Source organism: Protopterus annectens, chromosome 9.part0 (assembly GCF_019279795.1).
Source record: "Protopterus annectens isolate FY-2018-M chromosome 9.part0, PAN1.0, whole genome shotgun sequence".
Taxonomy (NCBI): Eukaryota; Metazoa; Chordata; order Ceratodontiformes; family Protopteridae; genus Protopterus; species Protopterus annectens.
Window position 1 is genome coordinate 821,391,943 of NC_056743.1, and position 14,883 is coordinate 821,406,825.

Sequence of the window (14,883 nt, forward strand, 5' to 3'; positions counted from 1 at the left end):
AACAAATATCTTATTCATAAAGTAGCAGAAAGTATTTGAAGAAATAAGCAAACACAAGACTGAAGAAAGGAGATTCTGCTGATAGGGAATTACTGTAATTTTGGGTGCAGGGAATAAGCAAAAGTGGGATGGAATTTACTGGAGAAAACTGCAAAGGAACCAAGGTATTGGGAGAAAATAACTAGAGAGGGAAAGAGTAATAGAATGGGAAGAGTACAAGAAAACATTTGCATTGCATGCTAGAGACTGCCTTCCCATTCATGGATAGGAGAATCATAAGATAAAGACCTTTTCTGGTAGTTTTTAGTTCAATCTAGAGCAGAAGCTGCTGTTAAAAAAGGAATAATTAGTAGGGCATACAAAATATTGCATGATATTTAAAATAATCAGAGAGGTTAGAAAAGATTGGGAAGACAGACTGGTTAAGCAATTCACAAGGAAACAATGGGAGGACATATGTGTGGATTCCAAACATGAAACAAAGTCTAGAAGATTTCACATTTCTACTTGGAAATATTTGTGTAGGTATTTTTATATCCCAAGCAGACTTTAAATATTTTTTTTTCTTTAGTAGATTGCAAATATTATGGGGAAGAAAGAGGTAACTGAGAACATATGTTTTGGGAGTGTAATAAGCTGGCATACTTTAAAAAATCTCCACAGAGTACTCTGTCACAAATATTGGGTAAGCAAATGGGTATAACTAAGGAAATTGTTTTTTGAGCTGAGATACATGATCTGAATTGCCTAGACATGGTAAGGCTTTGTTAAGTTTAATTCTGGTGGCTGCCAAAAAACAAGTACTAGAAAATGGCAATCAAAGTCTAAATCAACTGTATTTAAAGTAGTGAATATTGTAACAGACAAACAACTGGAGATGGGATCTTTAGAAAAGGATAGGAGCAAATTGCATAGAAAAAATGGAAATTGGAAGAATACATGCAGAATAATATTTTGGAGGAGGAGGGACAAGTTAGATTTAAGGGGAAGGCAGTAATTGATCAATTCATGTAAAGTTCTAAGTTCTTGTTTTATCATTGTTTATAGTACTTAACTGAGTATAGTCAAGTGATGCATAATCATTCATGCAGTCTTTGTTTTTAGGACATGGCCATGGTATGTTAAAGTCCATTAATAATAACACCAAATCACCATATATGTGTTCATCAAACCAAGAAAGCATACATTTTATACATGTTTAGCTTTATCTTGTTTGCAGTACATACAGCCTACAGTGATAGCTTTGTGTGTAATGATACTCATGGTAGCAGTCAATGCTTCTCTTCCAAGAATAACTGGAGGTGGAACACTACTGATGCAGGATGTAAGTCTTTTATAGACACATGGTGGTACTACTCCTGCAGTTACCTATATGGCTCTTTCCATATGTAGTGTAACTTAATAACATTAAGTCACTAATCTGAATAGTTGGTTTTAATAATCTCTATGGGACAGGCAAATACATATGATTTTGGAGTTACTGACCAGGTCAGTAACTCAAAAATATTATTAGATAGGTTCCTACCATTAAGATGCAGTATTTCATAGGATCATAGGAAGTTACTAGGCTATTGGCCCTGAGTTCCTTACAAGCCTAGCAAGAATTTAGCCCATGTTCTAAAAAGTCAGTACCCTATGCCACTGCCCAGCATAAGTCTGTTTAATTTCATATCCTCCTCAACTCAAAGTTAAGGAGTGAAAAATAAAATGAAAAAAGTTATTCTGCTCTGAAACGGTATCAGACCACTTACTTCAAATGTGATAAGTGACCTGCTGCTGTAAAACTGCAACACACTAAGTGATTCAGTACTTCAGCCATGACCACAAATACAGAACTGACATTCATTCCTGAATGCAGGTACTGTACTCCTGTACCTTTGTCACTTGCTGATCACACCTTTACCCCACCATTGTTATGCCTCTGATTATCAGAATTAAAGTAATGAAAGCGTTTCTGCAATAGAATAAGCAGCATAGGAATTACCAGAGGGAGTGCACTTAGTAATGTGATTCTTAAATGGCTGTGTCTTTTATGTATCTTGATTTTTAATTGCAGCTGTCACAGTGGAAACAACAGCCCTTGTGGTTTAGACAGTGTTAATTTAAGGGGCAGGTGGCATTTACTAGTACTTCATGATGTGACTTGCAGGGAGTAACTATCTAAATCAAACAGCCCGTGGGGTAGAGGGTGCTTGTGAGGGAGGCTGGGATAAATTAAAGTACCCCACACATAGGGTTCATGCACAGGTGACCTACATAATGCAGCTTCTGGAATCCTTTAAGCTGGGGAGCATTAGCTAAGGTATGCAGAAATTATACATTTGGGGATACATATGAATATGGAGGCTAGGTGTTTGTTGCTAGAGCTAACATGCTTTCTTATGGGATTGGGTGAAAATGCTGCTTCTGGGTTATTAGATTAAGAGCTCATGAATTAATCTTATTTAGGGAGAAATTCCCTTTTGTCTTGTCACTAGGCAGCTGTTAGTGAAGGATTTCTAGCCTCAGGCATACAGTTCTCTTATTCAGGTGATGGGGGTGGGTGCCCATTCCTATTTAAGGGGAGAGATAGGAGTTACAGAACGAATGGAAAACAATGTATAATTTTCACAACAAACCTTGCAAAACAGATGAAATATAAACAAGCAAATGTTAAAAATTATGAGAAAAACAGCTAAGGTATATAGTAAATAAAACAACTTTTGATACATAGATATATAGATGACATAAAGACTCCTTAGGTAATTTAAATAATAACTATTAATATAATGGCAGTAATAAAATAAAATATAAATTTAAATAAATCTTGGAAAAAAAAAACATCAAACATTCAGTATCTCAGTCACTTTGAAGCATTTCAACATTTCAAATAAAAAAGTGTGCTTACAGTATGCAGCATATTTTACAGTGCTTAGATGCTTTTCAAGATGTTTATAATGCTCTTACTATATGTCTGCAACACAGTTACTATTATTTTTATTCCTGACTGTGATTATATCAGTTGTCCAAGGGATTCATGCACACTGCAGCTTTTTAAAAGTAAATTCCTTTGTAGCAATGTTGTTAGTGTAAGGAAATGCACCACAGAAAGAACAACATGAATCTCTGTGCTTAACAAGAATTTGATCTGCACAGCAGATATATGGTAAACCCATTCCTTCAACTAGATTGCTGGTGAAAAAGATGGCACCCAAAGCACCCTAACATTAACTTTTAATACTATTTTTTCTCAGTTATTCGGGAGAACAACAATTATATAACACGCAGTTTTAGAATTCTAGCACCTGCTTTCAGTTAAATGCAGTAGGTAAAACAAACCCAACCAAGGCTCTCCCTGGGATTCATTAACACCTACACTAAGTGTACACTGCTCTGAGTGAACAGACAGCACAAATAGAACTCACACCTTCTTCCGACTAATTTTAGTTTTCCTATTTATTTTCTTGCAGCCTTAAATATCAAGGGGGATTCATGAAGGTTACCACAAAGTGTAGACTACATGTACACTTAGTTTAATCATTCTGGGTGACTAGAAAGGACAAAAAATGTGGTAGGGATGTTCTTGAGTACAGATCACTTGAAGTACACTTAGTGTAGACATTAATGAATGTGGTCCTCTGCTCCTGCAATAAAACAGAATCACATTTGTGTCCAAATTTTGCTTAAATGGTAATATAATAACTTACATTTAAAAGCTCAGTTCTTGACATCAGAACATGAAATGATTTACTACTGAGCAGAAAATGACTTGATTATAAATACTCCAGAACATTACTAGATGTGTGATAATTCATAACTGGAAATGGTGTTATAGAGGGTGGGAACTGGATTCACAATAATAATAATAATAAAAGTACTCTGTATTTATTTGCAGTTAAAGATGCAGGGAATTCTTATTTATCACTAGTAAAAGCTTGTTTATGCAACCTAAGCGAGAGGAGTACTGCATGTAAGTTGTGCGATCCTTTCCCTGATCTAATAGCTATAAATGCAGTATGTTAACAGTACTGCACACAATTAGTTTATGTCAGTGTTTTACTTTTACTGATACAGCATTTGGTATTAGTTTGATTTAAGTAAAAAAATACCTGAATTGTAGTTATTTTCTTCTTTTATACATTAAGTAAAATACTTTTTTTTTTTAACTTCTGTTCTTAGTTTATAAAAATAAACAGTTCCAGGGTATACATTAAATTGTTATATTTAATCTCAGTTATTGCTATAGACATTGAATTACTGCAGCATTAATTGTCATGGTCTTAAACACAGGTTGTTGCATGAAGCTGAGCTCATCTTTTGCTCTCTTGAGGGTGAGGGATGCTAAATAGCAAAAACAACAAGACAGCTTTCTCCTTCAATCAGTAATGCACTCAGATAAACAGAAATAAGAAAACAACTTTAAAACAAAGAAGACTGTGATTGCAATCTAATTACACAACTCTTTATAGAAAATTATCCAGGTAATGGTAATAATTATAAAAGATATTAAGTACAGACTACATCATTTGGGGTTATTTGGCATTCCACCACTTGTGAGTCATTTAAATTGCCAGCTACATTTTCCCGTATCCGAGACTCTGCTGTATACCTCAGGGGGTGTAGCAACACTGAGCAGGTATGTTTTTGAACTAATTATTAAAATTCTTGGAACAGCAACATATAGTAGGAGTATGCCTGACAGCAGGAATACTATATTCTGCTTCATTTCATGATTCATTGTTATGATGACATCATGTTTTCAAATTATGTCCATTACAAAAAGCTATGAGAATGACATTAATTTTACAGATGTTTAATATTTAATACTTCTTAACTGGTGTCATGATCTTGGGAGATTTATTGTAAAGAGGTTGTGGAGTCCACAGATATGCTCTCAGAAATCTGAATATGAACTTGTTAAACTCCAGTGTCCATGAAATTACTGCTGTCATACCTTACAACACCACAACTAATTATCATGGGAGAAAGTTGATGATTTCTACTACTTTAATCATGCATTCCTTAATCAGAGCTTACTCTGATAGGTGAAAAAGAGTAATCATTTGAAATGTCAGGACCCAAATCAGTGTGTTCCGAAATATGGAAGCTGAATGGCTGAAAATACTGGCTTGCATATACCGACTCTCAGATTTTTCTTTTTTTTTCATTGTGTCGGCACTTGGTGTCATGAGTGCAGACATTTCAATAGGGAGCCGTGAAAAACAGGTGTTCAAAACTGATTAGTTCTAACTGCATTATAAAGTAATTTCCTTCATATCTGATCTTAATTTTAAGTGTGCTGTACATAGATTTCAGAATTAAGGATAGATGCATGTCTAAAATCTGGGCTGCCAAATATTTTACTGGTTGATGATTGCAATAATCTAGTAATGCTCTAATGTGTTTCTGTTGCAGAGTGCGTATAGCATTGCAATTCTGAATGTTGGAGCACCAGCAGCAGGGATGAATGCAGCAGTGAGGGCTGCAGTAAGAACTGGTTTACTCCAAGGTCACAAGATGTTTGCAGTACATGATGGCTTTGAAGGATTAGCCAAAGCACAGGTATGCCATTGCATTCAGAATAATTTCACTTGCTTTTATCCAGTCATTTTGGCCAAAGAATAGTGTCTACAAAAATTATCTAATCAACGTGATTAAAATTTTTTTTCTGATACCCAGAACAGCCATTTTTTTAAATTAATTTTGCTTTGTTAAGTGGGTAGGTGTCCCTACCAAAAGTGGTCATTTCAGACAAAGTCTGAGTTGAGCAGTTGGCAGAGGTAAGACATAAAATAAAAAGGAGTAAGAATCATGCTACGAAACAGAGCAGTACAATGTGTTGCCATATGAAGTCATACTGTATATACAGCTTATGTATTAGACTGAAGAAGTGCAGACACCACTGTTTAAGCTTTATATGTTAACTTGTTTTGACATATGTGCATATTCATATAATCTTGCAGGTGAATGAGACATTCTCAAGTTCTGGCCAGTTTGGCATGCATGAACCATTTTTTTTCTCTCTAAACAGCCCCCTTGGATTTTATGTAGTTACTAGTTTATCAAAACTATAGAAATAAAATTAAGACAGCTGGTCATAAAATGTATCCTAGGTTTGCGTCACACATTGTAATATTTTATATCATCTGCCTTGGCTGAGATATTCAGGAAGTCCTTTGAACCCATTGCCTGACCATCTGGTGGACACTGTACCATTTATCATGTGGATGGAGTTAAAGGGTAGTATAATAGTGTTTTATGTCCTTTGTTCTGGGTCAGAAGTTCTGAGAGAGGAGGACGAATTAGTTACCTTATATTGTAAGTGCTGTGGCTAACACAAGGAAATTCAGTGCAGTATGCTGATTTGGTCTTGTATGAATTACTGAACTACAAATATTGAATGAAAACCAGTATGCTAATTTTTTCCCTTTGTAAACCATTCTTTTTTGAAATATTATATTCCTTCATATGGTCAGCCTTACATATTTGCAAACTAGGAGGTTTCCTATGGCCCTGCTCGTTTAGGGGTGCTTTTCTCATCTTTATTTATTTTCAGAAGTAAAGAAATGGACCTGGTTAAAAAAATGCAATAAATAAGGGGTACATGGTGCCTTTAGCCTACTAACATCCTATAGGGGGAGGTGATGACTTTCTAAATATTGCTTGCCATTACAGTAATGAGTAGACAGCTCCATGGCCTAATTGGCCAGGTAGTCAATCAATTTTCATAATTTCTATTCCTTGAAGTCACAAAGCATGGAGTAGAAAACCAGCAAATAGTCATTATTATTATTATTATTATTACTTTTTTTATAATCCTGGCAACAAGATATATGATAGTCAGACTGAACACATTTGCATAGTGAACTGAGTACTTGTCAGTAGTTCCTGATGTGTTCCCATTTCTCTCAAATGTCTCTGGTTTTGAAGAACATCCCTGGTCCTGCTTAATATTTTTCTGCTGTGTCTCATAACAGTTTTGATGTTTTACTGGTAAAGCACTGAGGATTATAGTCAGACAGAAATATCACACGTATTCACATTTCATGCTTAGTGTTTAGAAAATGCTTGTTGATGCAAATGCTGTTATGCTTATTAATTTTTCCTTCACATTTTTTATAGTTATTCATGAGAGTGTTGATTTCTCTGGTAAATATCTAAATATTCCTATCAGTCAGTTATGCCAGATATCAGAGCCTGATATTCCTTATTCTTCAAAGAAGCACTTTGATCTAAATTCTGTTGTTCTTTTAACTTCTTAAGTGAATTAGAATAATATTTAAAAACTGTCCCTGATCTGGTCCTTTGTATCCCCATTATTTATTTGCTTGCACCAGATTTTTGAGCAAATAAGTTGAGAGGACTGTTGTTTTATTAACTTTTTAGTTAAACTAATGTAATATTTAAGACTGTCCCTAAGTTTGAACCTCCCCTCCAAATTACTTTTGCCTTTGACTCTGTTTCTTAAGCAAACAACAAGAGAGCTATGCATGTTCTCAGGGATTGTCTCATATTATGGTTTGTTGCTCAAACAATTTGTGGTTTTCAGGTCAATTACTGAGGAATGTGTGTCATTAAATAATGACAGTCATTTGGCTTTCTGATTTCATATCATTCAGAAAATTACTGCTATGTAAACATATTATTCTATCAACTCCAGATATGTAACAGCAATATTTAAAAAGTGTCCCTGATTTTTGGCCCTTGTTTCTCCAGTGTTTTGTCTTTGTCCGTGATTACTTCAGTAAGAACTTGAGAGAATGATTTATTTTGTAAAGTGTTGGGTATCTGAAATGCAAACAGACAAATTAGCTGTAATTGGTGGGGCTGTCTATGTAGGGAATAACTAATCAGTGGTTACTCATTATTATGGCTTTGCAGGAATTATGTGACTTGTGTGATGAAAGTAACTAACCCTCTTGTCATTATTTAGTGATGTCAGTCCTCAATGATTAGCCTGAAAACCACAACTTTTGTGAGGAACAGGGCAACAAAATCTGGACATTCAGATGAGAGCCATGGGAGACATGATGTATATATGTCTGACAAGAGCAACTTGAAATATGACTGTGGCCATTTGTGCCTTCATCACAGTCTGTTTTTTGGGGGTACGTAGGGAGGCATTCCTTATTTTCAGAGATGTTTTATAGGTTCATAGGTTCATACTAGGCTATCTCCCAAGGGCATTTATAAGCCTAGCCCAGAGTTTTGTGGCTTTCGCCACCCCTTTAGTTTGAAGAAAATTATGCCCATTATTTTGCTGTGCCTCTGTCAAGTAGTGACACTGAGGTAATCCATGGGGTATATCTGTGATCTCCCATCCATTGGTCAAGATTTCTCTTGAACAAGGCCAGCGAGGTGCTCTGCCTCACATGTACCGGGATTTTGTTCCACAGCATAGGGAGTCTCTGGGTGATGAATCTGTCCCTCCAGCACGTCCTATTAATAACCGTGTCAAGGTTTAAGTCTCCCGCCCTTGTAGTTCTGAGGGATCTAGATTTTTTGAGGTGAAGCATGTTCATCAAATCTGGGTTTGACATGGCCTTGTATGTCAGGCACAGGTCACCTCTGAGCAAGCGGTAGGCGACTGAATAGAGCTGGAGTTCTTTCAGTCGGGCAGCATAAGACATATTTTTGAGACCCTTTATCCTTTTGGTGAGGAACTTTTGGGGCCTTTCCAGCTGCTGCAGGTGTCGGGTCAGATACATTCCGAATGGGGCATTGTACTCAATCATTGGTCTGATGAGTGATGAGTACAGGGGGACGATGACCTTCCTTGATCTAGATGTGAATCCCTTCATGATCAGGTGGGCAATGTAGAAGGTCTTCCTAACTACTTTAGCAATGTGAGTGTCAAACGAAAGGTTACTGTCAACCTGGGTCCCCAGATCCATGATAACTTCTTCTGTGCTCAGTGGATTGCCACCTATATGGTAGCTAGGGGTAACCTTGTTTTTCCCGAAGGGTATGACTATGCATTTCTTGGCGTTTAACTTTAGGCCATGGCTCTGGCACCAGTTATCCGTTTCTGTGAGACCCTTCTGAAGGATATCTGTGTCAGATGTGTTTTCGACTATGGCGCCCAGTTTGCAGTCATCTGCAAACTTTGTCAGCCATAACCCTCCTGTGTTTGCTTGTACTTCAGAAAAGTAGATGCCGAACAAGAGTGGGCCCAGGACTGAGCCCTGTGGGACACCACTTGTGACAGGCTTTGAGTCTGACATGGCGCCAGCAACTCTGACCCTGTGGGTTCTGTCACTTAGCCAGTTTGCAACCCATCTTGTGATGTATGGGTTTACATTTAAGCTGATGAGTTTTTCAATGATACCTGAGTGGGGTATTGTGTTGAAAGCCTTTGCCAGGTCGAGGTAGGCTGTATGGACTGCCTTTCCCTCATCAATGGCCTTGGTGACTGTTTCAAAAAAGTCAACCAAGTTTAAAAGGCATGATCTGCCTTTGACAAAGCCAAACTGGGTTGGATCCAAAGTCTGCAAGTTCCCTATGTCTTTATTTATGAGTTCCATTATGATCCTCTCCATGGCTTTGCAGATCAGGCTTGTCAAGCTGATGGGACGGTAATTTCCAGGGTCGGTGGAGGCACCGCCTTTGTGAAGTGGGACCACAGTTGCCATGCGCCACTCCTTGGGTACGTATCCTGAGGTGAGGCTAAGATTAAACAGCTGTCCTAACTGTGGGTTTAATTCCTCATTGAGTTCGTGGAGCACACAGCCGGGGACACCATCCAGTCCCATGGATGCTGTGTTTTTCGCCTTGGAGAGAGCAGTTCTCACCTGGGCATTAGAGATGTTTGGGGGGCTACAATCCTCTGGTATAGATATCTCTCCTTTTGGGGGGGGGAGAAGTTTGCACTGAACCTGTCAGCCAGTATGTTAGCAATGTCTGTAGGTTCAGTAATTTTCACATCATTTTGAACTAATTCTGAGCATATCTGGGAGTTTCCTCCCAGGTTTCTAACATAGCTAAAGAAGGCCTTATGATTGTCTTTTGAGTCCTTAGCGATTTTTCTCTCAAAATTTGCCTTGGATGATTTTATGAGAGCTCTTAGTTTTTTACTTATAATGATCAAAGGTGTCTTACCTTTTAAGGATTTTGCTCTATCTTGTAGTAGCTTCCTCCTTTTGTTGTAGAGCTTGTTTATGGCTGGGGTCCACCAGACTGGACGCTTGCCTTTGGTACAAAGAGTCTTTGTTTTGTTTGGGATTGCCTGATCCATGCAGTCCTGTAGGTGCTGGTAGAAGGCATTTGTAAGTGATTCAGCGGCTTGAGTAATGTTTACTGCCGGCTTGGGGGCCTTAAAGGAGACCACACTAGTCTTTAGAAGTGTGAAGTCGGCTTTTGAGAAGTTCTTCACTGTGGTCTTTTTTATCTCAGGTGGGGGCGGGATGAGGACCTCCAGTGAGATTAGTTTATGATCTGATCTCACCAGTGAGTATCCCTACAAGCATTTGTCTTCTCAACTGTATTGTGTATTGCTGTTTTGTCAGATACAACTTACTTCTCCTGAAAGAAAAAAAAAAGACTAAATTTCTTTTCTTTGAAATGATTTTGTTCAGGCTAGCACCAGATCAAAGGGTTGGAAAATAGCTCTAAAATGAACCTCAGAATATCGAGAACCCCATGGTTTAATTCATTCATTTATTTCCTTCACAGCTATTGCACTCTTAGCTAGTTAAGGTGTGTTAAGAGGCTACAGGAAAATAAAATAGAAGAGAGAGAATGAATTTCTTTCCTCGGTCATGATTTTTGTTTGAGTCCTTAATGGATCAAAGGGCCGGAAAAGGAAACTCTAAACTATACCTCAGAACACACAGAAAACATGACTGCTATAGATCTAGTACTCTGCAGACCCCCAGTTAATTCAGTTATTTCCACTACAATTATTATAATACTATATGGCCCAGTTAAGGTGTGTTGAACATGCAGGAAAAGCTGGAGTAAGACAAAATGTGAGAAAATGTAGAAAAAAGTAATATGGATAATGTCAGGAGGCCATGGTGGGGGAGGGATCAGGGGTGGAGGTACTAGGGGATTCAGTGAGAAGCAGGGGGGCACTATGCAGCCCTTTGCTTAGGGTACCATTTTACCCAACCCCAGCCCTGTTCCATTTGGTAGTGAACACCATGATTTTGCTAACCATGTAGCTTTTCTCCCTGGGCCTCCACTGAAAATGGACCTATGTCCAGTCGGACACTCCCGGTCAACAAATGTAAATAAATAAATAAAAATAAATAAATGTACATTATTTTTTTTTTTTATCTTTATGCTCCACAGTCGAATTCTGGGTACCAGACTTGTTTTGAAAACCAGGTCACCAATGTCATATAGATATGCCCTAATTGCACATTAGTATAATAAGTTTCAGATTCCTGTTTGTTTATTTGAGGAGAAAATACTTTGTCTACTCTTTCCATTTCATCTCATAGCATACTCCTCAGTTTGATTTTGAAAATTTATGATACAGTTAGGGAAAGGAGATCAGTTAGATAAGAGATTAGTTAGAATGTCTGCTTTGGACTTACCTAGGACTCAGAACGTATGGAATGAAACTTTCTCAAGGTGCTAGAAAGGAAAAGTTTCATAGTAAGGGCTGCTTGTCTGCATATTATATTTTTGTTCATCTGACTTGTGAAACAGATAACATATACTGTAGTTTTAGTGAGCTGCAAAACATAACCATTCATAAAACGATTTCAATTAAAAATACTATAATGTATGAAGGATGAAATTGCTCCTTAAATAAACATGCACATTTCATTTTATAGGTATCACAACTTTGTATTGCCTGATTCTGATATTGCGCATGTGTTTTTATTTAGATTGAAGAAATTGGCTGGGGAGGTGTTGGTGGATGGACAGGTGCAGGTGGTTCTCGGCTTGGAACAAAAAGGTAAGGAAATGGTAATACGTTGCAGGTGCAGCATTTTAAAATATGTTAAAATGAATGAGTTTTTCTGATCAGACATTTATATTCTACTCATTATGGATGTATTAAAAGGCCAACACTTTAAAAACCCCAAACCAAGGCAAAATGCAGCAATCACAGTATCTCTCTGCTAGCCCCAAAACTGTAGCACAAATTCCCCATCCACCTAAAGGATATTTCCATATACACCAAATGCAGACCAGAATTCAAACCATGACTTAGCACAAGGAGCAAATGTAAATTCTCCAGAGCAGGAAAGATTGCATGAAAACCTCCTTTACAGAAACATCCATCTTAATCTCAACACACTCTAGAATTAATTTGGCATCAAGTGTCAACATAAATACATAGACCTCATCTATGCTATATTGTTCTTCCCATAAATTATAACCCAGTTCCTCTTTTTCATTTACTTTCTTTCTTTTTTATCCCTCTTCTATCCTTTGTTTTCCTCAACATCTACTTTATATATATATATTTTTTTCTCTCTTTATATATATATATATATATATATATATATATATATATATATATATATAGAGAGAGAGAGAGAGAGAGTCAAATTCTTATTACATTCACATTTCAACATTCTGTATATTATTACCTTTATCTAAGATATTTTCTTTATACTGTATTGCTGTTTCCCTTATGCTTTGTCAGCATACTTGGCTGGGGCTGAAACCGGTCACTTTTGATCATTGCCCATCCGTGATAAACAAATTTTAATAAATAAATAAATATTTATTAAAATTTGTTTAGCACGGATGGGCAAAGTTTAATAAATATTTACATCATAGTCAATATGTAGTGCATGGATTGCAGTGATTACACTCCAATATTCAGAAAAAGAAAAAACAGTTAAGGGCCAGAGTTGTGGACGACCTGACTTTGACAGTTGTTAAGCACCCCATTGTAAAGATGTTAAGGTTGGGTCTAGTGCCAGGCAGTAAAATTTGCCAATACTGTCCAGCAAATGACAGCGGCAAAACAAAAGATTTGTTTCTGCCTGCTGTCTGAACTGGTAATGTGTACCCACCTTCCTCAAACAAATTTAGCTGCTAGAATAATAGGATGTGTTCGCATTCATTTTGTGAAGGATACAAACTCTGAAACTGAAATGTATGCCATAATTTAATGACTTCAGTCATCAATGGCTTGCCCTAAAAACCACAGATTTTATGAGGACCATAAAAAATGTGAAGAAATAATCCAAACGTCCTGTGAAATACGGATTTAAAACTGCCATGGGTCAGTAGGCTCCTAGATCTAGTGGGTCTTTACCTTCATTGTGTATAATCATTATTGCAGCACCTTCCATGACTCTGTGATTGGACCTTCCATTGTTACATCATTAAACAGCTGCAACCATTTCCTTATGACCCAATCAATTACATCTTTTCATATTTCTGTGGATATAATGTCCATGCCTGGGGACTTTCCTCCTTGTTGTCTTCTAATGACCTCTCTTATCTCATTCTTATTTATCCTAGTTACTAGTTTTTGTTTGTCTTCTTCATCTTTTACCTCTAGCAGAATGTCTTGCAATTTTTTTTTGCATTTCAGTAACTCTCTGCTGTACTGTGTCATCAGGTCTCTTACCTTCATAGCAATTGTTGTATTCCACAACTCTGTAACCATTCTCTCAACTTTTTGTTGTTTCAGTTTCTGTGCTAAATATTTACTTACCTTGGGTATAGTCGCATAAAAATCATTTGTTTATAGTCTTGCTCTATAAGACACCTACTTACTTCCTTATTTTAACAACTATGTGTTGTTTTGTATGTTATTGCATCTATTACACAGCTAGATTTGCAGCTCTAATTGTTTGCTCTTTATCTTGTAACCTGTGAACGTTTAAGTAAAGCAAGTGTGGTGGAGCACCATTACAATTTTTTTAACTCGGTAACTATTCTTTTCTTTGGCGATTACAGCTAAACTGGTAACAACATATGATACAATTTACAGTTATATAAGCAGCCTAGTAGAAGTAGTTACATCTGTATCTATTTTGGTTGTGGACTTGGAGTTGATGGATACTTTGATGATAAGTTCACAGCATTCAGTCAAGGATTTTGGCATTGTTCATTTTATACTTATGTAATATGATTATTACCTATTTTGTTACATGCCTTTATTTGGTATTATGTTATTATACCTTACTACTCAAATAAAGTACTAAAATTCTTTCACTCCTTTAAGTTGCAGGAGATGGCATTTGTTATGGTCTGCACTTCTACTTGAAAGAGAAATTTCTTTTTTTTTTCCCTTTCAGTCCTGAGGTTAGATTTAATTAATTACATAAAATAAACCAGCATGGATAATTCTTGTTTGAGAACTAATAGATTTAAATATTTGTCTTGTGTTTACAGAGAGGTGCTGCCTAAGGAAGGGTACTGGCAAGAAGACGATGGTTATAAAACTTGGTGACTTGGGAATATCTATGAATCTATGAGAAATTACAGGAAGGCTGTTACCCTATAGCCTTGGTTAGACTGCAGTTTAAATTACAACATTTACTATTTGCATGCCATAGTTACTTGAGAGGTCTATTAGACTGTAGGCTAAGTTTACCTTTTTACTTGCTTTAAAGATTATTCATTTAGCTAGTCTTTTAACCTACACTGGACCTTATTCATGGCATTTTATATGTCCACCTTATTATTATTTTTATAAACGTAACATTATCATTCATGTCAGAATATATTATGTTATATTACAGGAGACTATTATATGAACATATTAAGTAGTTCCAAGAATTTTTAGTGAATTAATAAAGTTAGTTACTAGTTTAAATTAGTTTTGTGTTTAATACCCCAGGAAATGGGGTACTATGTGAGATTCTGCCCAAATGCTGTGTTTTCTTGTTATAGTGACTACTTTCAGGGGAGGTAGCACAGCTGTGGTAAGTTACTGGTCACTGTCACAGTACAGCCACCCACCCTCCATCTCAACATGTTAAC

General features: G+C 36.7%; 1 protein-coding gene across 2 annotated transcripts in view; it reads left to right on the top strand.

Moving 5' to 3' along the window:
• Positions 1-14,883, top strand: part of PFKM (phosphofructokinase, muscle) — a 345,974-nt gene that overhangs the window by 202,422 nt on the left and 128,669 nt on the right. For both annotated transcript variants that reach the window (XM_044083480.1, XM_044083481.1), the window contains exons 14-15: positions 5,395-5,541; positions 11,817-11,887. In XM_044083480.1, the coding sequence (XP_043939415.1) occupies positions 5,395-5,541; positions 11,817-11,887 (218 nt within the window). The remainder of the gene's footprint in view (positions 1-5,394; positions 5,542-11,816; positions 11,888-14,883) is intronic.